At 38.1% G+C, this 23,955-nt stretch overlaps 1 protein-coding gene across 1 annotated transcript in view; it reads right to left on the reverse strand.

Annotated features, from left to right (window-relative positions):
• Nucleotides 1-23,955, reverse strand: part of PRKG2 (protein kinase cGMP-dependent 2) — a 308,690-nt gene that overhangs the window by 78,592 nt on the left and 206,143 nt on the right. Inside the window, exon 10 of the mRNA XM_053703230.1 lies at nt 10,929-11,027. Coding sequence (XP_053559205.1) covers nt 10,929-11,027 — 99 coding nt within the window. The remainder of the gene's footprint in view (nt 1-10,928; nt 11,028-23,955) is intronic.

Raw genomic sequence — 23,955 nt, forward strand, 5'->3', positions numbered from 1 at the left:
ACCCAAAAGAAACCTCATCGAGACAAAGTAATTACATTTATAAACTTTAAAAAAGGTGAGCCAAGAAAAGCCAAGTCACCGCCTTACAAATCCATACTACAAAGGCCTCTTCTTAGAAGGCCCAGGAAGAAAAACACCACCTTAGTGGCGTGTCTCTCAGGAGGCTGCTGTCCAGCAGTCTAATAAGCCCTACGAAAAAACACTTCTCCAGCAGAGAGAAAGAGAAGTGGCAGAAGCCTTCTGGTCTTCATGTCAGAAAGCAACAATAATACAGAAGACTGACGAAAGTCCTTCATAGCCTGTAGATAAAATCTAAGGAGCCGAACAACATATAAGATGAACAACTGATGATGCTTGAGCAGCAGAATGGAATTAACCAAATCTGACCAATTCAGGTAAAAACAGATAACCCCCACTCAAGGATTACCTGGAGAAAAGATAAGATCCTTGAGATCCTGCCATATCCTATAGATAATCTTCCTAACACAAACGTCCAATGTCCAAACAGACAGTTTAAGAGAAATTACATTTGGATGAAGGAAAGACCCCTAAAGCAGAAGATCCTTCCTCAGTGTAAACTTCCACAGAGGTAGAGATGACATCTCTACTAGATCCGCCTACCAGGTCCTGCGAGGCCACGTAGGAGTTAGGAGAAAACCAATGTTCTCTCCTAAAAGATCCAAACGATAACTCATGGAAGGAGACAAACAGAGATGGAAGATATGAACCTGAAGTTCCAAGGAACTGCCAAAGCATTTATCAGAAGGCTTGAGGATCTCTTGACCTTGAACCGAACTCAGAACTTTGAGATCTGATGAGACCCCATCAGAACCAAATCTGGGAAGCCCCATTTGGAAGATAACCTGGAGAACACATCCGTTTCCCAATTTTCCATTCAAGAAATGAGGATGGCAAATGGGCAATAACTGAGAGCACCTTCCTATGTGACTAAGGAACTAGAGTTCCTTCCTGGAAGTTGATGTAAGCCACAGAAAATATGTTGTCATACTGGAACCCGACAAAATGGGCCAAAGACAACTGAGGTCAAACCATCAGAGCATTGTAAATCATAACCAACTCCAACTGATGAAGAGGAGAGCAGACTACTCCCAGGACCAACTTCCCTGCGCTAGAATGCTGACAGCGATCCCGCTACCTCTCGCCTGATAACCGAGCGCTCTTGTAAAAAACACCATGGGAAAAAGACTCTTGTCGACAGCCCCATTCCAATGACTGAGCATGCAGAACTGCTTAACTCTCTAACGGAATCGGACACCGAGTCACTGAGGCCGAACCGTGGACAGAAGAAGGAGGCAAGAGGAAGAATCTAGGCCTTCCTGACCTCCTATAGAAAATACTCCATTCAAAGGATCAAAAATAAATCCTAAGCAGAAAACCCATGAAGCCAGAAAACCCATGACAAGGGAGCTCTTTTCCAGCTCCACTTCCATTCGTGGAACGAAGAAAGGCAACAAAAACCTCCAATGAGATTTTGCTTGTAGAAGGATGGCACCTGGACCCATAGAATGTCCAGGAGAGGCGCCACTGAAATCCCGGGACCGAATCGAAACCCAGAAACCTTGTAAAAACTCTGGGAGCTATCGCAAAGCCATGATGGCCCATAACTGAAGTTTGCTGGAGGCAAAATTCAGAAATCTCAGATGATCCCCTTAATTGGTAAAATGAGGGAACGCATCCTTAGGTCTAATGCCGTTAAAAATTGAACCTCCTGCACCAAGGAAGAATGAAGCGAATAGTCTCCATTTTGAGGACGGTACTCAGAGAAACCTATTTTAACAGGTCAAGTCTAAATTAGGACAAAAATCAGTTAGAACAGGATGGAAAATGAAGTTAACCCCTGTTCCTGAACTGGAACAATTCTTCCCACATCCTGGTATTTATTATATTTATATTACTGAGGAGAGAGTATGAGACACATCAGGAGAAAACTATATTGATGCATGGTGTGAATGAAAACAAACCTATATTAAAAGAATATTACCCCATATATAAGGAGCCAAAACTACACGAGAGAGCACTAAGCAAGGCTTAAAATATTAGAGATTGAACGACATCTGCAAAATCTATAATGCCTTCTGACTGTCACCCAATTATATTAGTATCGTGTCACTCAGCACACAGAAGCTACTTTCAGCTCCGTAGTATGACACATACACACTATTACGGGCATATAGTTCCATCGCAATGGAAGAAACAAAAAGAGAGCGTGTCACAAGCCCTGTTCAGAACATCGCTCCATACTGAAGCAAATGGCGCTTATCCACCATATTGAGGGAAGAAGAGGGCGGGAGCAATCATAGCCCACAGAAAAAGCGTGCAACCAAAATTAACTGCGCATCTCACACTGTCAGCAACACTCGCTAAAAAGGAAACCTAAGCGCTTCTTCCCTATATATATGTCAGTACCTTTAGATAATAAAAACATAGATGTGCCTATCTTAAGAAAGTTGTTAATAAAAAAGCATAACAAACTTTCAGAACCTCTAGGACTCTGCTGTATAAACTAGAAGTCAGTTCAGACATTGAAAAGCGCTCCATGCTGAATCAGTTCTATCAAAGCATAGTCACATTTAAATAATGATGAGCTCAAATATAAAAACAATAATAAGTCAGGAATACTTCCAAAAAGTATTAACCCCTAGTCTCCCAAGTCACAATAAGTGTCTGCTTCCTGCCTATGATATCCTGCCTCAGGATATATATATATATATGTCCCAGAATAATGCAGAAGAAAATCTTTTAAAAGTGCATGTCCCCCAAACATAGAAGACCAAGCACTTGCCTGCATCCGTCCGGCCGGCAGGAGGACAGCTCACCCGGCTTAAGAGGATGCAGCTCCTCACAGAGACCTGTGAAACAAAGAAAGACTTACTCTGGCTTTCTATACCAGGACAGCAACATGTTAGGAAAACGCAGCAAAGCCCAATTTACATGTTCCTAACTGCTTTAAAGCCACCACTGCCCTACTGAAGAGACTAACGTGGAGTACAGCTATACCCAAATTGTGATGTAAGGCCAGAGCAATCTTGCTCAGACTTCAAAATAAAAAAAATTTGATAGAAGAATCTTAATCAGGACACCTCATTACTTCATCTCTTCCTTGTACTAGAAGCAAAGAGAATGACTGGGGGTTGTGGGAAGGGAAGTGATACTTAACAGCTCTGCTGTGGTGCTCTTTGCCTCCTCCTGCTGGCCAGGAGTGATATTCCCAACAGTAATTAATGATTATCCGTGGACTCACTGTGTCATTAGAAAGAAAAAAAACTAACACTAACCCCAGAATATCTACTCACCGTTCCTGAAGTACGGACATCCATCTTCATCCAGGTGGCGACACCTTCATTCATCTCAGGGACGTCTTCTATCTTCATCCTGGCGGCGCAGAGCAGAGACATCCTGGAAGCTCATCCCATCCTGTGCGGAGCGTCCTCTTCGTACGGTAACCGCTGTACACTAAAGTTAAATGCAAGGTAGCCGTTTCAAAATGGTGTACTGTGCATTCCTATTGGCTGATTTGGTTCTTTAAATTCAAATCAGCCAATAGGATGAGAGATTCTGAAATCCTATTGGCTGTTCAAAACAGCCAAAAGGATGAGAGCTACTGAAATCCTATTGGCTGTTCAAATCAGCCAATAGGATTTCAGTAGCTCTCATCCTATTGGCTGTTTTGAACAGCCAATAGGATTTCAGAAGCTCTCATCCCATTGGTTGATTTGAATTTGAAGAATCAAATCAGCCAATAGGAATGCAAGGTATGTCATTTTGAAACGGCTACCTTGCATTAAACTTCAGTGTATGGTGGTGACCGTATGAAGAGGGCGCTCCACGCAGGATGGGATCAGCTTCCAAAATGGCTCTGATCCACGCCGCCGGGATAAAGATAGACGTCCCAGAGATGGATGAAGGTGTCACCGCCTGGATAAAGACTTCTCGCTGCCTGAATAAAGATGGATGTCCGGACTTCAGGAACCGTGAGCAGATATTCTGGGGTTAGTGTTAGGGTTTTTTTTTTTTTGGGGTTTTTTTTTTTTTAGATTAGGACTTTTGGCTTTTGTAAAAGAGCTTAGTGATGGTAAACTCAAGCTTATGAAGTTTAAAACTTTGGAAGTACTCCTCGGTATGTGCACAGTGATGCCTGAATTTTTTTTAAATAAAACTTTTTTCAATGAAAATATTACTTTTTAAAGCCGCTCCGTTACCTGTGCCCCGGCCGCCTCTGTCTGAAAATGTCTGTAATCTCAATTTGACAGACAGGTGCATCGCCCAATAGGGACTGCACCATACACCCTATGTCAGTCTAGTAGATGCAGTATGCACGCTCCCATGCTGGTGATTCAAGCAGAATCGCCAGAATTACAACTATACAAATGTAGTTTTAGCTCCAATCTTACAGCTGCTTATAGTGAACAATGAATCTTCCTGTCAGTAGCGATTCACTGTTCACTGCAGCGGTGAAAACGGCACTTATTATTTTCTCCTGTGGTTCATGGGGAGAATCTTCAGCACAGCCTTCAGCCCTTCATTTTAGAAGAAAAAATAATAAGTGCCGTTTTCACCGCTGCAGTGAACAGTGAATCGCTACTGACAGGAAGATTCACTGTTCACTATAAGCAGCTATAAGACTGGAGCTAAAACTACATTTGTATAGTTGTAATTCTGGCGATTCTGCTGGAATCACCAGCATGGGAGCGTGCATACTGCATCTACTAGACTGACATAGGGCGTATGGTGCAGTCCCTATTGGACGATGCACCTGTCTGTCAAATTGAGATTACAGACATTTTCAGACAGAGGTGGCCGGGGCACAGGTAACGGAGCGGCTTTAAAAAGTAATATTTTAATTGAAAAAAGTTTTATTTTAAAAAAAATTCAGGTATCACTGTGCACATACCGAGGAGTACTTCCAAAGTTTTAAACTTCATAAGCTTGAGTTTACCATCACTTTAATGCTCTTTTAAGGGCAATGCCCATACAAATGCCCCTTTAGGGGCAATGGGTAGATTAGGTTTTTTTTTAGAGTTAGGTTTTTTATTTTGGGGGGTTGGTTGGGTGGTGGGTTTTACTGTTGGCGGGTCTTTGTATTTTTTTTACAGGTAAAAGAGCTGTTTAACTACAAAAGGCCATTTTAAAGGGACATTAAACCCAATTTTTTTCTTTCATGATTTAGAAAGAGTATGCAATTTAAAACAACTTTCTAATTTACTTTTATTATCTAATTTGCTTCATTCTCTTGATTTCCTTTGCTTAAAAACATATCTAGGTAGGCTCAGAAGCTGCTGATTGGTGGCTGCACATAGATTCCTCGTGTGATTGGCCCAGTCGTGTGCACTGCTGTTTTTTCAACAAAGGATATCTAAAAAAATTAAGCAAATTAGATGATAGAAGTAAATTGGAATACTGTTTAAAATTGTATTCTCTATCTGAATCATGAAAGAAAAAATTTGGGTTTAATGTCCCTTTAAGGACTATTGGTAGTTTATTGTAGGCTAGGGGGTGTTTTTATTTTTGGGGGGGCTTTTTTATTTTTATAGGGCTATTAGATTAGGTGTAGTTGTTTTTATTTTTGATAATTTCGTATAAAAAAAATTGTAAGCTTAGTGTTTTTTATTTTTTGTAATTTAGTGTTTATTATTTTTTGTAATTTTAGATTTTTAATTTTTTTTCGTAGTGTTGTTTTTTTTTTTAATTGGTAGTATTTTTTTATTTTATTAGAATAGTTATGTTAGGTTAATTTATGGTTTAATGTTAGGTTTATTTTTATTTCACAGGTAAGTTTTTATTTATTTAAAGATAGTTATTTTGTAATTTTAATTTAAAGTTAGGGGGGTATTAGGTTTAGCGGTTTATAATTTAATTGAGTGTTTTGCAATGTGCGGGGGCCGGCGGTTTAGGGTTTAATAGGTTTATTTAGTGGTGGTGATGTGGGAGGCCAGAGGTTTAAGGGTTAATAACTTTATTATAGTGGCGGTGATGTCAGGGAGCCACGGATTAGGGGTTAATATAGTTAAATAGTGTTGGCGATGTGGGTGGGCAGCAGATTAGGGGTTAATAAGTTTTAAATAGTGTTTGTGATGCAGGAGGGCGGCGATTTAGCAGTTAATAGGTAGTTCATGGTGTTAGTGTACTATGTAACAGTTTAGTTATGAGTTTTGTGAAACATTTTTGTTTCACAAAATCCATAACTAATGGTCTCAGATCGCAGTATTGATATTGTCGGTATAGGCTGTAACGCAAGCTTTTTAGCCAGACCGCACAATCTGTAATACCGGCGCTATGAAAATCCCACACAAAAAACGTATTTTTTTTTACTGGGAAATAAACGTTGCGTTACAGGCTAAAATGCTTGCGGTATAGCTATACCGACGCGCCATGTAATATGCGTTCCTGGCCATTACGCTGGAATGGCCATTTTTTGCGTTAAAAGCCGTACCGCAACACTTGTAATCTAGCCGTATATGCATTAAGCATAATGTATCACTTCACTTTCCATTTGAATCAGGGGTGTAATTAGATTTCACTGGACCCCACAACAAAGGCTGTAGTGGGACTCTCTGTTCTAACAGTGCCCTTTATAGCTTTTTGCAATCAGCAGAAAATACATTTTTAATTTCACTCTGTTACTTTGGCTGCAGGCACAGACCCCTTAGGTAACCAATCAGTTAAAGGACAGCTTACAAGTTGGAAAGGAGAAACCAACACAGAAAAAAATAGGAACTACCATACACTTACCACACTAGAGTTTCCTAATCATACAACCAATTTGAATTTAGCAGGAGTAAAAGTAGCAGGAGGTTAGACTTTCATGACATTGGCCCTGTACTCTGCATAGCTGAATTGAGATAGAAGGGGCTCATATACTGTAATGGCTGAGTTGCATCAAAATATATAGCAATTAGTAGCTCTAGTAGCTCCTGGGGGGAGGGGCAACAGTAATTAATTCATAGCTGGCTAGAAGCACTGGAACTGGAAATACTCTGCAAGGACAGGCTGATACAAAGATATACTTCTGTGGGTTCTAGCAAACATATCTGTATACCCAATGCAATTTCTGCATAAGGCAATGATATGGTTTGCCTTGGCTTTTGCTGTGCCCGGACTTGCAGCCCCCGGAAAGCACACATAAAAGCATGCAGTGGCTGTGGGAAAATAATCTCTGCAAAAAAGGCAGGATAGACAGAGGTAGGGGTAGGCTATGTCTGGATGCATTTACCCCCTTGTATCCTAAGTTACTGAGACCCCTGTATGCATGCATTTGCAATTTTTAAATGAAACACATCTAAATTTGTGCAGCCCCACAGCCTCTAACTGATCCTCATCCAGGCATTTAAAAAAACAAAAACTAGACAGATGTGATTTATCCAATCAGAAGCCATATCACTCATGCAATTAACTTGTAATTAACAGAAGTAGTAGACAAGCGGAAAGTCATTAATGGGCTCTTTGTAAACTATGGGAAAGTTCTCATTTGTCATCTCCTTTCAGCTTGACAATTGACAATAGAGCCAAAAACAGCTTTTTGTGGTTTTAATTTGGCTCACTCTAAACATAATAACAAAAGAGTCACTTAAAAATTATGAATCATATAACAAAAAAAGGATATGTCCATAGAAATATTCCTCTACACTGGCAATTCTATGAGATGTGTGTCGTCCAAGAAAAGAAAAAAATGTACAATAGTAATATCGTATGGCATAAGATATTAAAAGAAATCAGAAATCACTAGTCATGTGGAGCAGAGCTAAAATTAGCTCTTTTTGGAGCAGTGCCAGATTGGCCCACTGGGAAAAGTCCAGATATCCTGGCGGCCAATCTGGCACTAGGCCACTGTTGCAATAGGGCCATATCCTTGGTCAGGGAGGTCATGGAGTGAGCCTTGTGTGAATTTATTCAAGGCAGCTCCACTCCTGACGAGGGAGTGGGGGCTTGTGGGGGTAGAAAAGTGGTCCTAGGCAAAGTAGTGGGGGGCTGGGGTGGAGGCGATGCCAGGGGGGCATTCTTTAAACATTTCCAGGGCCAGACTGAAAAACCATACTGATAGGCAAACAGAATTCCACGGCAAATTATAAAACTATTTATTTAAAATATAAATACAATAAAAAAAACAGCTGATGTAAAGTTGAATATAGTGTATTCAGACATTACACAATTGTATAGTTTTTTCTTTTCTTTGAGGATACACATCTCACAATTGTTATAAAACACAAATGTAAAATGTTGTACCTTGTATAAAAATGCTATTTCATATGATTTTTTTTATTTTTTATTGAGGTATAATTCAAGGCATATACAAATTGAATGTTAACAGAAACCATAAAGAAATAATATGACAGGGCGACTACACATAATAAGTCAAACAGGATAATCAGAACATGTTAACATATCAATTTTCAGGGATATTGGTACTGAAAGTTGTTTGACATTTAAGCTATATACCCTCCAAGTAGGAGCTGAGGCCACTTTTGGACCTTATGATAATATAAGATGTTAAAAGTTACAGAGGGTAATCCTAAACCAAAAGGGGCCACTCTTGGGTCCCATATTATAAACCTCATTTTGTTTTTTATATTTAATTGTAGTATAAACTATTAGTCCCACATTATAGACCATTAGGTGGAAAGGAAACAGATAACAACTATAGCTAACAACTGAATATTAAGTGGATTGTAAAATAGATTTTGGGAGTAATAGCAACTTATATGGCCGTGGACAACATACCAGCCTATATGTCAGACAATGTTATATGCAAATGGTATATTATAATCGTAGTCATAGCTATTGTATGGAGGTTAGATGACTAGCAGTGCTTAGAGTCTGACTCTTCTTAATCATATATTTAAGGCTGTGATGCATGCATATCGTAAAGTCATCATTAACATAATGGCATATGATCTCAGAGCATAAATATACCTGATAATACCCTGTCAAAAAGACACATATTTCAGTTATCAATATTATAACAAACAGCACTAAAGTGGGTCTCAGATGTATCATCTTCATACTTAAAAAAAAAAAAAAAAACCCTCTATATAATGCATAGTATTAATGGCAATTATAGGTTTGCCACTGCATCAGTCTTAAGCATCGGAGAAACAGTTCTCTGAGAAGGAAACCTGAGCTCCTAGAGAACTATGCTTTTGTGAGTCCAAAAAGTTATCAACCAATCCCGGACCTTACAGATTCTGTAGCAGCTTCCAACTGTTGGAGTCTGCATGACTTAGTGTCCCATGTAGCTGAGCTTTGTATGGTAGTATTTTTAAGATAGTAAACTCCTTCAGTGGCTTCATGCCAAACCCGGAGCATATAAGAGAATTTTCCAGCTTTCCGCTCACCCCTAACTAGCACCCTAGGAGCCGGTGTAGGGCCATCTTGAGTCCCTGATAAAGTAGACAGGCCATCTCTGGCTTTCACTGTCGGCTGGTTAAGATAGTTTGCTTTACACAAACTTGCAAGCGGTTTTGCTTCTAGGCAATCGGGGCTGTCAGGTAAGTAGTGCGACCCAGCTGCGATATAGGCGGGTGGAAGCCGGGATGCATCAGCTACAATCTCCAGTCGCTCCTCTGTACCTTGTTGATCACACCTCATCAAAAGGGGCGACTGCATAGCCAGTCCAGTGGTAGTCTCAGAGCGGAAAGAGGTGAGTTCTGATCTAAGGTCCTTTGCAAGCTGTTGAGTAAATTGCGCAATAAGGGCCTTAACTGACTGTTCCAATGTCTCCACTGCGTCCATTTTAATCTTGTAACTTTTCCTTTGGCGGTAACTCGATTTCCACAATATTGCCTTAGCTGTTCAGTTGTAGACTTAGAGTGGTCTGTAGTATTGAATATTAAAATATGGTGTTTCATAGGTTGTCTTTCTTCAGCACAGATGGCTGTCAGAGAGGTGGGGGGTAGATGTAGCTCTAGGCCGTTTCCAGGCCTCCGCTGCACACCTCATCTATTTCAAGCTGCTGGGCTGAAGTCTGGTATAAAAGTTATCTAGATATATTCCACGAGTATTGAGTTTCATAGGATCGTTATATTGACACTTAATATGTGGGGTAAGGAGTGACAAACAGTGTTTTTATCAGCTCCTCCGATCAGCCAAAATTATGAAGCAGCCATTGTGGTCTTTGGTCGGACAAGCCCCCACTATTTCATATGATTAATAATTCTGAGTATAAGAAAGTGTATAAATGTAATATGATAACATTTTAAAAGGACATTTAACATTTTGAGATTTCAATATAAAATATATAATTGGGTGTAGTAAAAAAAAAAATCAGTATATTTTAACAACTTATTTTGCCTCCTTTTCCTGTAATTGAACTCTGAAAATTGAGAGAAGGAAGAGAGGGCGCCACAATAGCGTGATATTGTCTGGTAGTGTGGATAAAAATATATAGACAGGTAATATGCTTACCAGAACAAATGGCACTGTGCTGTGACCAGTGCGTGACAGCTTGCTAGCACTTAACAGTGGCTAGTACACTGGGGAGAATGCGTTCCTTGGAGTTTTTTCTGGTACCCCCTAGGCAAACTCCTCTTGGTGCCTATGGTTTCAAATGAAGTAATGGACAACTCTGAAAATTGTTGTTTTTTTTTCTCAATGTCAGTGAATTTCTATAAAGCAATTGGTGCTGTCATGTTGAAACCAAGGTTTCTCCTTATCTATCTTTTTTTGTGGAGGAAAATCAAGGACAGATATGAATCTGTTAATAAATTAAAGCGTGCAAAGAATAGCTGTAGGGAAACCTTGTTTGCCTTGTTTGCACACTATCTTTTACTGAGCCATGAAGTAATTTATGGAAATTTAACATTTTCACTTATATATATTCATAATAACAACTAATATAAGTATATATATATATATATATATATATATATATATTGCACTGGCTCTGCGTGCAGATGAGTTAATTCGTGGCTTACCTGGCATTTCTTTTTTCATCGTCAAGGGTCAGATTGGCCACATATCCCTCAAGGTACTTTTGAAGCTCCTCATAAGTTCCAACTGTCTGATTGAATGTCCTACAGTAATTCAAGATGGACATGTTATTGGAAAACATACACTAGTCTATGGGCATAATGAAAAGGGCTAGTGGTAAAATACAGTTTAAACAATTTTGACTTATTTTTTGTTCTTTATGAGAATTGTGTTTGCTTCTATATTCATGGGCTTTTTATAAGCACAGATAAGATGTAAGTTTGTCTTTAGACTTTTGTTTGAAGAGCTTTGCATGCGTTTACAAATTCAAGGTTATTCAGATCTATCAAAAAGACAGTTTATAAAGGTTTTAAAATTTATATATTTTTCATCATTTTCCTGTCTCATAATAATGTAAATCAATTGCTTAAACTATGAAACATGTACATTGGTAAACTCTGCATGATTGTTTTACCAGATTAATTAAAATAATAAATGCTGGCTACATTTTGGACATTCTAAACAAATGTTTGCCTCAGTTTTACAATTGTTCTAGCAAAACATTTTAATAGTAGAACAAATATCAAGGTGAACCTTCGATCAGCAAAAACCATCCATCAATACTTTGAATTAATAGTCCTGAATAGATTACACAAGCTACAACTAATTATAGAGGTGGGATAACAGCTTTTGCTGTTTGATGCTATGTAAGAATGTATCCTCAGGGGGGTAGTTATCAAGCCGTCTACTTTTCTGGCTTCGCCGGCCCAATACGCCCGCCTAAGCTCGCCTACCTTCGCCGCCGCGGACCTGAAAAAATACGCCTAAGTTATCAAATAAAGCTGTCAAAAAGCTGCAGGGCTATGAGCAGCGGACTGTGAGAGTTATCACTCATCCGATCTCGCTGCCCTTCGGCTTTTTCCCAGCTTTATTGCTAGCCTGTCACTAAGCACTCACACTAAACTACACTGTTCTATCCCTATACCGGTGCCCCCGGAGCCTCCCGCAACTCAATAAAGTTACTAACCCCTAAACCGCCGCTCCTAGACCCTGCCGCAAGTCTTATAAATATATTAACCCCTAAACCGCCGCTCCTAGACCCTGCCGCAACTCTGCTAAATGTATTAACCCCTAAACCGCCGCTCCCGGACACCGCTGCCACCTACATTATACCTATTAACCCCTATCCTGCCCCCCCTACACCGCCGCCACCTATAATAAATGTATTAACCCCTATCCTGCCCCCCACTACGCCGCCGCCACTGTAATAAAATAATTAACCCCTAAACCTAAGTCTAACACTAACCCTAATGCCCCCCTAACTTAAATATTAATTAAATAAATCTAAATAATATTTTTATTATTAACTATATTAATCCTTTTTAAAACTAAATACGTACCTTTAAAATAAACCCTAATATAGCTACAATGTAATTAATAATTATACTCTAGCTATTTTAGGATTTATTTTTATTTTACAGGCAACTTTCAATTTATTTTAACTAGGTACAATAGCTATTAAATAGTTATTAACTATTTAATAGCTTACCTATCTAAAATAAACTGAAATTTACCTGTAAAATAAATCCTAACCTAAGTTACAATTACACCTAACACTACACTATACTTTAATAAATTATTCCTATTTAAAACTAAATACTTACCTGTAAAATAAACCCTAAGATAGCTACAATATAAATAATAATTATATTGTAGCTATCTTAGGATTTATATTTATTTTACAGGTAACTATGTATTTATTTTAGCTAGTTAGAATAGTTATTAAATAGTTATTAACTATTTAATAACTACCTAGCTAAAAGAAATACAAAATTACCTGTAAAATAAATCCTAACCTAAGTTACAATTAAACCTAATACTACACTATCATTAAATTAATTAAATAAACTACCTACAAATAACTACAATTAAATACAATTACATAAACTAACTAAAGTACAAAAAATAAAAAAAGCTAAGTTACAAAAAATAAAAAAATAAGTTACAAACATTTTAAAAATATTACAACAATTTTAAGCTACTTACACCTAATCTAAGCCCCCTAATATAATAACAAACCCCCCCAAAATAAAAAAAATGCCCTACCCTATTCTAAATTAAATAAAGTTCAAAGCTCTTTTACCTTACCAGCCCTTAAAAGGGCCATTTGTGGGGGAATGCCCCAAAAAGTTCAGCTCTTTTGCCTGTAAAAGAAAAATACAACCCCCCCCAACATTAAAACCCACCACCCACATACCCCTAATCTAACCCAAACCCCCCTTACAAAAACCTAACACTAATCCCCTGAAGATCATCCTACCTTGTCTTCACTCAGCCGAGCAGCGATGGAACCGAAGTGGACATCCGGAGCGGAAGAAGTTAATCCTCCAAGCGGCGCTGAAGAAATCTTCCATCCGATGAAGTCATCATCCAGGTGGCGTTGAAGAAGTCTTTGATCCGGTCGATGTCATCTTCCAAGAGGCGCTGAAGATGTCTTCTATCCGGGCGATGTCATCTTCCAAGCCGGGTCTTGAATCTTCCTCCCGCCGACGCGGAACCTCCTTCTTCACCGACGGAATACGACGAATGAAGGCTCCTTTAAGGGACGTCATCCAAGATGGCGTCCCCTCAATTCCGATTGGCTGATAGGATTCTATCAGCCAATCGGAATTAAGGTAGGAAAAATCTGATTGGCTAATGGAATCAGCCAATCAGATTGAGCTCGCATTCTATTGGCTGATCGGAACAGCCAATAGAATGCGAGCTCAATCTGATTGGCTGATTCCATTAATTTAGTTAATAATAAAAATATTATTTAGATTTATTTAATTAATATTTAAGTTGGGGGGCGTTAGGGTTAGTGTTAGACTTAGTTTTAGGGGTTAATAATTTTATTACAGTGGCGGCGGCGTAGTGGGGGGCAGGATAGGGGTTAATAAATATATTATAGGTGGCAACGGTGTAGGGGGGGCAGATTAGGGGTTAATAAATTTATTATAGGTGGCAACGGGTTCAGGGAGCGGCGGTTTAGGGGTTAATACATTTATTATAGTTGCGGTGGGCTCCGGGAGCGGCGGTTTAGGGGTTAATATGTATAGAGTAGCTTGCGGTGGGCTCCGGGAGCGGCGGTTTAGGGGTTAATATGTATAGAGTAGCTTGCGGTGGGCTCCGGGAGCGGCGGTTTAGGGGGTAATAACTTTATTTTGTTGCGGCGGTGTAGTGGGCACAGATTAGTGGTGTTTAGACTCGGGGTACATGTTAGGGTGTTAGGTGCAGACAGCTCCCATAGAAATCAATGGGATGTCTGTCAGCAGCGAACTTGTACTTTCGCTATGGTCAGACTCCTATTGATTCCTATGGGATCCGCCGCCTCCAGGGGTGGCGGTTTGAAAACCAGGTACGCTGGGCCGGAAAAGTGCCGAGCGTACCTGCTAGTTTTTTGATAACTAGCAAAAGTAGTGAGATTGTGCCGCACTTGTGTGCGGAACATCTGGAGTGACGTAAGAATCGATCTGTGTCGGACTGAGTCCTGCGGATCGAAGCTTACGTCACTAAATTCTACTTTAGCCGGTCTCGAGCCTTTGATAACTAAGGCGAATCAGCCTCACCACAAATACGCTGCGGAATTCCAGCGTATTTGAGATTGACGGCTTGATAACTAGGCCCCTCAGTCTGTTTTCAACTCTCTCCTTGACTATTTTCACAAGCCTACCTATTCATAATATAGTCTTCTTGCTAGTTCTCTCTTTAACTCTTTATGTGCATGCTTTCTTTAACTCTTTATGTGCATGAGCACTTTCCCATAGGAGAAGTTACTGACTGTTGTTTAGTGCTAATGAACTATGCTCTTTTTTGTTTTGCGCGGAAATTACCCTTGGCATTCATATCACTAAGAATTATGGGGCAACCAAATGTTGGTTCCTTGCCCACTGTGACCCAGGAGATATGGACATGACTAATGAGGTAAACACTAGGCTGCAAGAATTGAAGTTGCTTTTGTTTTGCATGGGGTTTGAGGGATATATTTTTTACTTTTGGATTGATGCAGTCTGATATAATTCTAAATAATTTTATAATTGGCAAATGCCAAAAGTGGAACTTTCCCACAAAGAAAATCTAAGAACATATGTTATATTGTTAAGCACAACAATTTTCTTTGTTTTAGAACTTTTTAATTTGAAAGCTTAACTGTTGACAATTTTATTGTGCCATATGCCTGTAAGGTGGAATCCAATTGGGGAAATACATTTTTTTAACATCAACAGTACAAAACAAATCAATGGTCATGAAAAGTGTTATTATTAATTTTCTAATATCAGCTCTAAAAATGCAAAGATACAGTGATGACCTATAATGATCTTTATATTATTATGTATTAAAGAACAATATGTTATTTAGAAAATAAATTAAATGAAAGGTTCTGCAATGATACATACGCCATCAAAATGGAAAAAGTAATACAAATCTGAAAGGCATGGTGTTCTCTGCAATTCAGAATTCTCTTCTTTAAAGTTCAGAACTCTATTCATTTAAAACTCGTCTATGTTGTTATAAGCCCCTTTAAAGGGATAATCTAGTCCAAAATAAACTTTCATGATTCAGATAAAGAATATAATTTTAAACAATTTTCCAATTTACTTTTATCACCAATTTTGCTTTGTTCTCTTTGTATACTTAGTTGAAACCTAAATCTAGGAGGTGCATATGCTAATTACTAAGCCCTTGAAGTCTGCCTCTTCTCTCAGGGCATTTTTACAGTTTTTCACCACTAGAGGGTGTTAGTTCATGTGTGTCATATCGATAACACTGTGCTCATGCATGTGGAGTTCCAGTGAGCCAGCTCTGATTGGCTAAAATGGATGTCTGTCAAAAGAACTGAAATAAGGAGGCTATTTGCAGAGGCTTAGATACAAGGTAATCATAGAGGTAAAAAGTGTATTTATATAAATGTGTTTGTTATGAAAAACAGGGGAATGGGTAATAAAGGGATTATCTATCTTTTTAAACAATAAAAATTCTGGTGTAGACTGTCCCTTTAATCAGAATCAACTCAGCAATGCTCACCAACATGTTCATTGTATATTTCTCAATGTATCTGGTTAGCACAAAAGCTGGTGCCCAGTCCGTCCTTGTAAAACATGCTATGGGTGCTTAAATCTTTCCAACATGCAATAAAAAATTATTAATATAGACCACAAATGTATTTATTACTAGGTCAATACTTGCATTATTTCAGAGATGCTAAACCATCCAATCAAATTAAACCTGTTAGATGTGCCCTTATTTTTCTCTAGGTATGCACTTCCATCTCTCATAAGTGACATATATTGATGGTTCTTCATACCACTTTTCAAAACTTGTTTAAAAAGTATAGTTTACCTAACAAGTTACATCTTAAATTCTAGAGAATTGCGATCCATTTACCACATTTACTTATGCATAGTGGGATTGATTCCAAACTTTCTGATTATTTTATAGCTCTGGAGACACATTTTTCGACGTGTAAGCCATCAAAATGCAAACAAAAACACCATTTCCATTTTTAAAAATGAGCGTATCTGATCCAAGCAGATATTAAAAATTTGACTTATACCGTCCATGGAAAATATCAACAGCAGCAATCACAATCCATCTAACCACAAGATATCAAATAAATATTGACCATAAAATATATAGTATAACATTTATGAAGCTGTGAATTCAGCTTTGAAGCCTGCCAGTTAAAGGGCCATAATACCCAAATGTTTAAACACTTGAAAGTGATGCAGCATAGCTGTAAAAAGCTGATTAGAAAATATCACCTGAACATCTCTATGTAAAAAAGAAAGATATTTTACCTCAAAGTTCCTCAGTAGCCACCTCCCATTGTAAAGGATTTCTAAGCAGCATTTTAGTGTGTCTGTCCTGGGACATCTGAAGGGACTAGCATCGTGCACTCTCATATTATTTCACCAATCAGGTAAAGGAAGCTTACTATGAAATCTCATGAGAGTTAAGTTAAATCTCATGAGATCACAGTAAGAGTTCATGACCTCAGCACTGCTGATGCTGATTGGCTGCTGTTCATTTCTTCATTTTTTTAATTTTTTTTACCTGCAGCTGGGAGCAGATGAGTATAACTTTTTACACAGAACTTACTCTGCTGAGCTGAGGAAATTGTGAGGTAAAATATCTTCCTTTTTTACATAGAGATGCTCAGGTGATATTTTCCTGTCAGCTTTTTACAGTTATACTGCATCAGTTTCAAGTGATTTAGCATATGAGTATTATGTCCCTTTAAGTAACTGCAGATCAGTCTGGATGATTGACAGCTGGGCTTATAGGCTTAAATGGCAGGGGGGGGGGGGGGAATCAACAGTAATGTAACGTTCTACTCAATTAATTTAAGCCCCAAATGTTAATATTGCAAGACTTGCAGCCACTATTCTTATGATACTTTACAGGCTGTATGTACTGGGCAGAAAGCTGGGAAAATATATGTGGTATTACTATTAACCCCGGTTGGTGTACAGAGCCTGGGTGACCCATGGTGATAACCTGATATGCAGGAGCATAGCTTTCCTGGATCAATCCACTAACAAAAACAGGTAGGTTGAGATCATGGTTGGGGGGGGGGTGAATTCAAGAGGTTAAATAGCAGCCAGTAAATCAGAATGAGTGTACACTCTAATGTGCCATGGTATATTGTGACTGCATGTAAAGTATTGTATTGTTTATTGCAGGGGTCTTCTTGTCAAACCCTCACATTATGCTTCACTGGTTGCTATTTAACCCTTGGCTGCAATATATTGCCCCCAGGTAATACAATTTTTGATTGTAAAGGCATTCATCTATTGTCATGTAATTGTATTTGTCATATAAATCTGACAAATACAAATACAATCTGGTTCCTGAGTTTTTGAACTGGCTCCTAGGGTGTTAACAAAGTTAATGCAAACGGTGTATTTTCATGTGGTTATGGACATTGAGAACTGTCCAAAGTGAAGGATTAATATTAAAAGAAATCTGAGCACTGGTAATAGAGAAGGTCTTTAATAGTTTCAGTTGGAATAGATGTATCCAGTATATGGAGGAATGCATTCAGAGCATTTTGTCTTTTGTTTTAAATGTGTGCGTGTAAGTGGATTTTTGTAGATGTATGTTTTTATATGAATAGACATGTCTGATGGTGCTCGTGTATATGATTGTGTGTGTGTCAGCATGTGGGTTTTTGACATTGGCATGGTATATGACTGTGGGTTTCTGATGGTGCCTGTGCATGTCTGGAGTCTGTTGATGTCTGTGGGTGCGGGTTGTGTGGGTGTATTGGTTGATTCATAGTCCATTCAACCAATAGAAAAAGCTTTCATTCTATTGGTTGTTTGGACTAAGAATTCAAAAATCAGCTAATAGAAATGCAAGGGCACCCCTATATAAGGGGGAACCTCTCATTCAAGCTTTAGTGTGCAGGGGTGACCACATGAAGATGACATTGGATGAAAGATAAGAAGATGGAAGATGGAAGAAGATGGAGGAGGAAAGTCCCAGCAGAGTGCTGCCATAGATGAAGATGGAAGAGTAGCACCGCCTTGGAGAAACAGCAGCCCACCTAGAAGCCAGATTCAAGTTTGGTGAGTAGAAACTTGGGGTTTAGCATTAGTTTTTTTGGAGGGGGTAAGATTAGGATTAGAAAAAGAGCCCTTTTCAGTGCATCTTTTTTTAGAATAGGGTTTTTTTATTTTATTTTAAAGACTAAAGAGCTGATCACATTAGGGCAATGCCCTACAAAATGCCCTTCTTAGGGCAATTTTGTTAGGATAGGATTATTTTAGAATAGGGTTTTTTACTTTTTTTAAAAGGCAATAGAGCTTATTAATTATTTGCAAGTAAAGGCTTCCTTGAAGCACACTACCAAATAGTGCTGATAAATATTTGAAACAAAACAGACCAAGGACTGACACTTAAATGGACACTGAACCTAATTTTTTTCTTTTGTGATTCAGATAGAGCATGCAATTTTAAGCAACTTTCTAATGTACTCCTATAAACAATTTTTCTTTGTTCTCTTGCTATCTTTATTTGAAAAAGAAGGCATCTAAGTTTTTTCTCTGGACAGCACATTTTTATTGGTGGATAAATGTATCCACCAATCAGCAGGGACAACCCAGGTTGTTCGCCAAAATTGGGCCGGCATCTAAACTTACATTCTTGCATTTCAAATAAAGATACCAAGAGAATAAATACAATTTGATACTAGGAGTAAATTAGAAAGTTGCTTAAAATGTCATGCTCTATCTGAATCACAAAAGAAAAAAAAAATTGGTTCAGTGTCCCTTTAAGGAACATCACAAATAATGGTTACCTCCTTTAAATGCACTATATTAATAAAATAACTCTCTCCTTAGTGGGATTCTATTTACATAATTATTTTCAAACGGCTAGATTTGGAGGCTCCTAATGCTGGTTTAGGCTACCGCCGGTATTTGGAGTCATTCAAAAAAGGGTCTAACGCTCACTTTTCAGCCGCGACTTTTCCATACCGCAGATCCCCTTACGTCAATTGCGTATCCTATCTTTTCAATGGGATCTTTCTAACTCCGGTATTTAGAGTCGTGTCTGAAGTGAGCGTTAGAAATCTAACGACAGAACTCCAGCCGCAGAAAAAAGTCAGTAGTTAAAAGCTTTCTGGGCTAACACCGGTTCATAAAGCTCTTAACTACTGTGCTCTAAAGTACACTAACACCCATAAACTACCTATATACCCCTAAATCGAGGCCCCCCCCACATCGCCGACACTCGATTAAATTTTTTTAACCCCTAATCTGCCGACCGCCACCTATGTTATACTTATGTACCCCTAATCTGCTGCCCCTAACACCGCCGACCCCTATATTATATTTATTAACCCCTAACCTGCCCCCCACAACGTCGCAGCCAGCTACCTACAATAATTAACCCCTAATCTGCCGACCGCAAAGAGCCGCCACCTACATTATAGCTATGTACCCCTAATCTGCTGCCCCTAACACCGCCGACCCCTATATTATATTTATTAACCTCTAATCTGCCCCCCTCAACGTCGCCTCCACCTGCCTACACTTATTAACCCCTAATCTGCCGAGCGGACCGCACCGCTACTATAATAAAGTTATTAACCCCTAATCCGCCTCACTAACCCTATAATAAATAGTATTAACCCCTAATCTGCCCTCCCTAACATCGCCGACACCTAACTTCAATTATTAACCCCTAATCTGCCGACTGGAGCTCACCGCTATTCTAATAAATGTATTAACCCCTAAAGCTAAGTCTAACCCTAACCCTAACACCCCCCTAAATTAAATATAATTTTAATCTAACGAAATTAATTAACTATTATTAAATAAATTATTCCTATTTAAAGCTAAATACTTACCTGTAAAATAAATCCTAATATAGCTACAATATAAATTATAATGATATTATAGCTATTTTAGGATTAATATTTATTTTACAGGTAACTTTGTATTTATTTTAACCAGGTACAATAGCTATTAAATAGTTAAGAACTATTTAATAGCTAAAATAGTTTAAATAATTACAAATTTACCTGTAAAATAAATCCTAAGTTACAATTAAACCTAACACTACACTATCAATTAATAAATTAAATAAAATACCTATAATTATCTACAATTAAACCTAACACTACACTATCAATAAATACATTAAATACAATTCCTACAAATAAATACAATGAAATAAACTAACTAAAGTACAAAAAATAAAAAAGAACTAAGTTACAAAAAATAAAAAAATATTTACAAACATTAGAAATATATTACAACATATATTACAACAATTTTAAACTAATTACACCTACTCTAAACCCCCTAATAAAATAACAAAGACCCCCAAAATAAAAAAATGCCCTACCCTATTCTAAATTACTAAAATTCAAAGCTCTTTTACCTTACCAGCCCTGAACAGGGCCCTTTGCGGGGCATGCCCCAAGAAGTTCAGCTCTTTTGCCTGTAAAAAAAAACATACAATACCCCCCCCCAACATTACAACCCACCACCCACATACCCCTAATCTAACCCAAACCCCCCTTAAATAAACCTAACACTAAGCCCCTGAAGATCTCCCTACCTTGAGTCGTCTTCACCCAGCCGAGCCAAATTCTTCATCCAAGCAGAGCAAGAAGAGGTCCTCCATCCGGTAGAAGTCTTCATCCAAGCGGGGCAGAAGAGGTCTTCCATCCGATTGAAGTCTTCATCCAAGCGGCATCTTCTATCGTCATCCATCCGGAGCGGAGCGGCAGCATCCTGAAGACCTCCGACGCGGAACATCCATCCTGGCCGACGACTGAACGACGAATGACGGTTCCTTTAAATGACGTCATCCAACATGGCGTCCCTCGAATTCCGATTGGCTGATAGGATTCTATCAGCCAATCGGAATTAAGGTAGGAATATTCTGATTGGCTGATGGAATCAGCCAATCAGAATCAAGTTCAATCCGATTGGATCAGCAAAAGAGCTGAACTTCTTGGGGCATGCCCCGCAAAGGGCCCTGTTCAGGGCTGGTAAGGTAAAAGAGCTTTGAACTTTAGTAATTTAGAATAGGGTAGGGCATTTTTTTATTTTGGGGGTCTTTGTTATTTTATTAGGGGGCTTAGAGTAGGTGTAATTAGTTTAAAATTGTTGTAATATATTTCTAATGTTTGTAAATATTTTTTTATTTTTTGTAACAGTTCTTTTTTATTTTTTGTACTTTAGTTAGTTTATTTCATTGTATTTATTTGTAGGAATTGTATTTAATTTATTTATTGATAGTGTAGTGTTAGGTTTAATTGTAGATAATTATAGGTATTTTATTTAATTTATTTATTGATAGTGTAGTGTTAGGTTTAATTGTAACTTAGGTTAGGATTTATTTTACAGGTAAATTTGTAATTATTTTAACTATTTTAGCTATTAAATAGTTCTTAACTATTTAATAGCTATTGTACCTGGTTAAAATAAATACAAAGTTACCTGTAAAATAAATATTAATCTTAAAATAGCTATAATATCATTATAATTTATATTGTAGCTATATTAGGATTTATTTTACAGGTAAGTATTTAGCTTTAAATAGGAATAATTTATTTAATAAGAGTTAATTAATTTCGTTAGTTAATTAAAATTATATTTAACTTAGGGGGGTGTTAGTGTTAGGGTTAGACTTAGCTTTAGGGGTTAATACATTTATTAGAATAGCAGTGAGCTCCAGTTGGCAGATTAGGGGTTAATGTTTGAAGTTAGGTGTCGGCGATGTTAGGGAGGGCAGATTAGGGGTTAATACTATTTATTATAGGGTTAGTGAGGCGGATTAGGGGTTAATAACTTTATAATAATAGCGGTGCGGTCCGCTCGGCAGATTAGGGGTTAATAAGTGTAGGCAGGTGGAGGCGACGTTGTTGGGGGCAGATTAGGGGTTAATAAATATAATATAGGGGTCGGCAGTGTTAGGGGCAGTAGATTAGGGGTACATAGGGATAATGTAAGTAGCGGCAGTTTACGGAGCGGCAGATTAGGGGTTAAAAAAATATACAGGGGTCAGCGATAGCGGGGGCCGCAGAATAGGGGTTAATAAGTGTAAGGTTAGGGGTGTTTAGATTCGGGGTACATGTTAGAGTGTTAGGTGCAGACGTAGGAAGTGTTTCCCCTTAGGAAACAATGGGGCTGCGTTAGGAGCTGAACGCGGCTTTTTTGTAGGTGTTAGGTTTTTTTTCAGCTCAAACAGCCCCATTGTTTCCTATGGGGGAATCGTGCACGAGCACGTTTTTGAGGCTGGCCGCGTCCGTAAGCAACTCTGGTATAGAGACTTGAAGTTGCGTTAAATATGCTCTATGCTCCTTTTTTGGAGCCTAACGCAGCCATTCTGTGGACTCTCAATACCAGAGTTATTTTAAAGGTGCGGCCAGAAAAAAGCCAGCGTTAGATACGCGGGTCGTTACCAACAAAACTCTAAATCTAGCCGAAAGTTTGTAAAGTAGGGTGCTGTGTGTGACAGTATTAGATGTTTTACTAAAATCTGGATAAGCTAAAAGGACCACTCAGTGCAAAAGAAATGCATAATTAAGAAGTGCATAATCCAAAGACAGTGATTCAATGCCAATTCTGAGTTTCAAATAAGCAGTACATTTTTTACTGACACTTTTTATTTTTTCTAAAAAAATTTAAGCCCCCTGTATCATGTGACAGACATGAGCCAATCGCAGACTAGTATGCATATACCCTGTGAGCCTGTGCACATGCTCAGTAGGATCTTGTGCAAAATTTGATAATGGAAGTAAATTGAAAAGTGTCTTAAAACTGCTTGCTCTATCTGAATCATAAAAGTTTATTTCAACTTGATTGTCCCTTTAAAAAAAAAATAATAATAATAATAAATATATATATATATATATATATATATATATAAATATATATATATATATATATATATATATATATATATATATATATATATATATATATATATATATATATATGTGTTACGGGTAAAGCCAAAAATCTGGGTAATCCTACATTAACGTCCGAGAGCAGATACGTTCCAGAGAGTTCTGTTCTAATCAGAGCCTCAGGCGCTGCAACTGCCTCTGAAAGCCTAAGCATGGGTCCCACCTCCCCCCCCCCTACCCACGACATGCTTTTAAAGTTTCTCGGACACAATGCGTGTGCGTCAGACAGTCCGGTCTATCCAAGAACACAATAACATAAAAATGTTTAATTTTCCTGTAAAAAAACATGGTAGAAAACATGAAAAATCCACATATGAAAAATAAAAATGTTTAATTATGAAACATAAAAATGTTTAATTATGAAAAATAAAAATGTTTTAAAAAATGTTTTCAAAAATAAAAATGTTTAATTTTCGAAAATACTTCACTACTGCCTTTTTTTTTTACGAACAGATGCTACAATAGCAATTTGCCAATCATCCAGAAAAACTCTTGTATACAGTAATTGATTAAACAGATGATTGGTGCAGCTAGCACAGGTCAGTTCCCTTAAAACTTTAGGA

Source organism: Bombina bombina, chromosome 2 (assembly GCF_027579735.1).
Source record: "Bombina bombina isolate aBomBom1 chromosome 2, aBomBom1.pri, whole genome shotgun sequence".
NCBI lineage: Eukaryota > Metazoa > Chordata > Amphibia > Anura > Bombinatoridae > Bombina > Bombina bombina.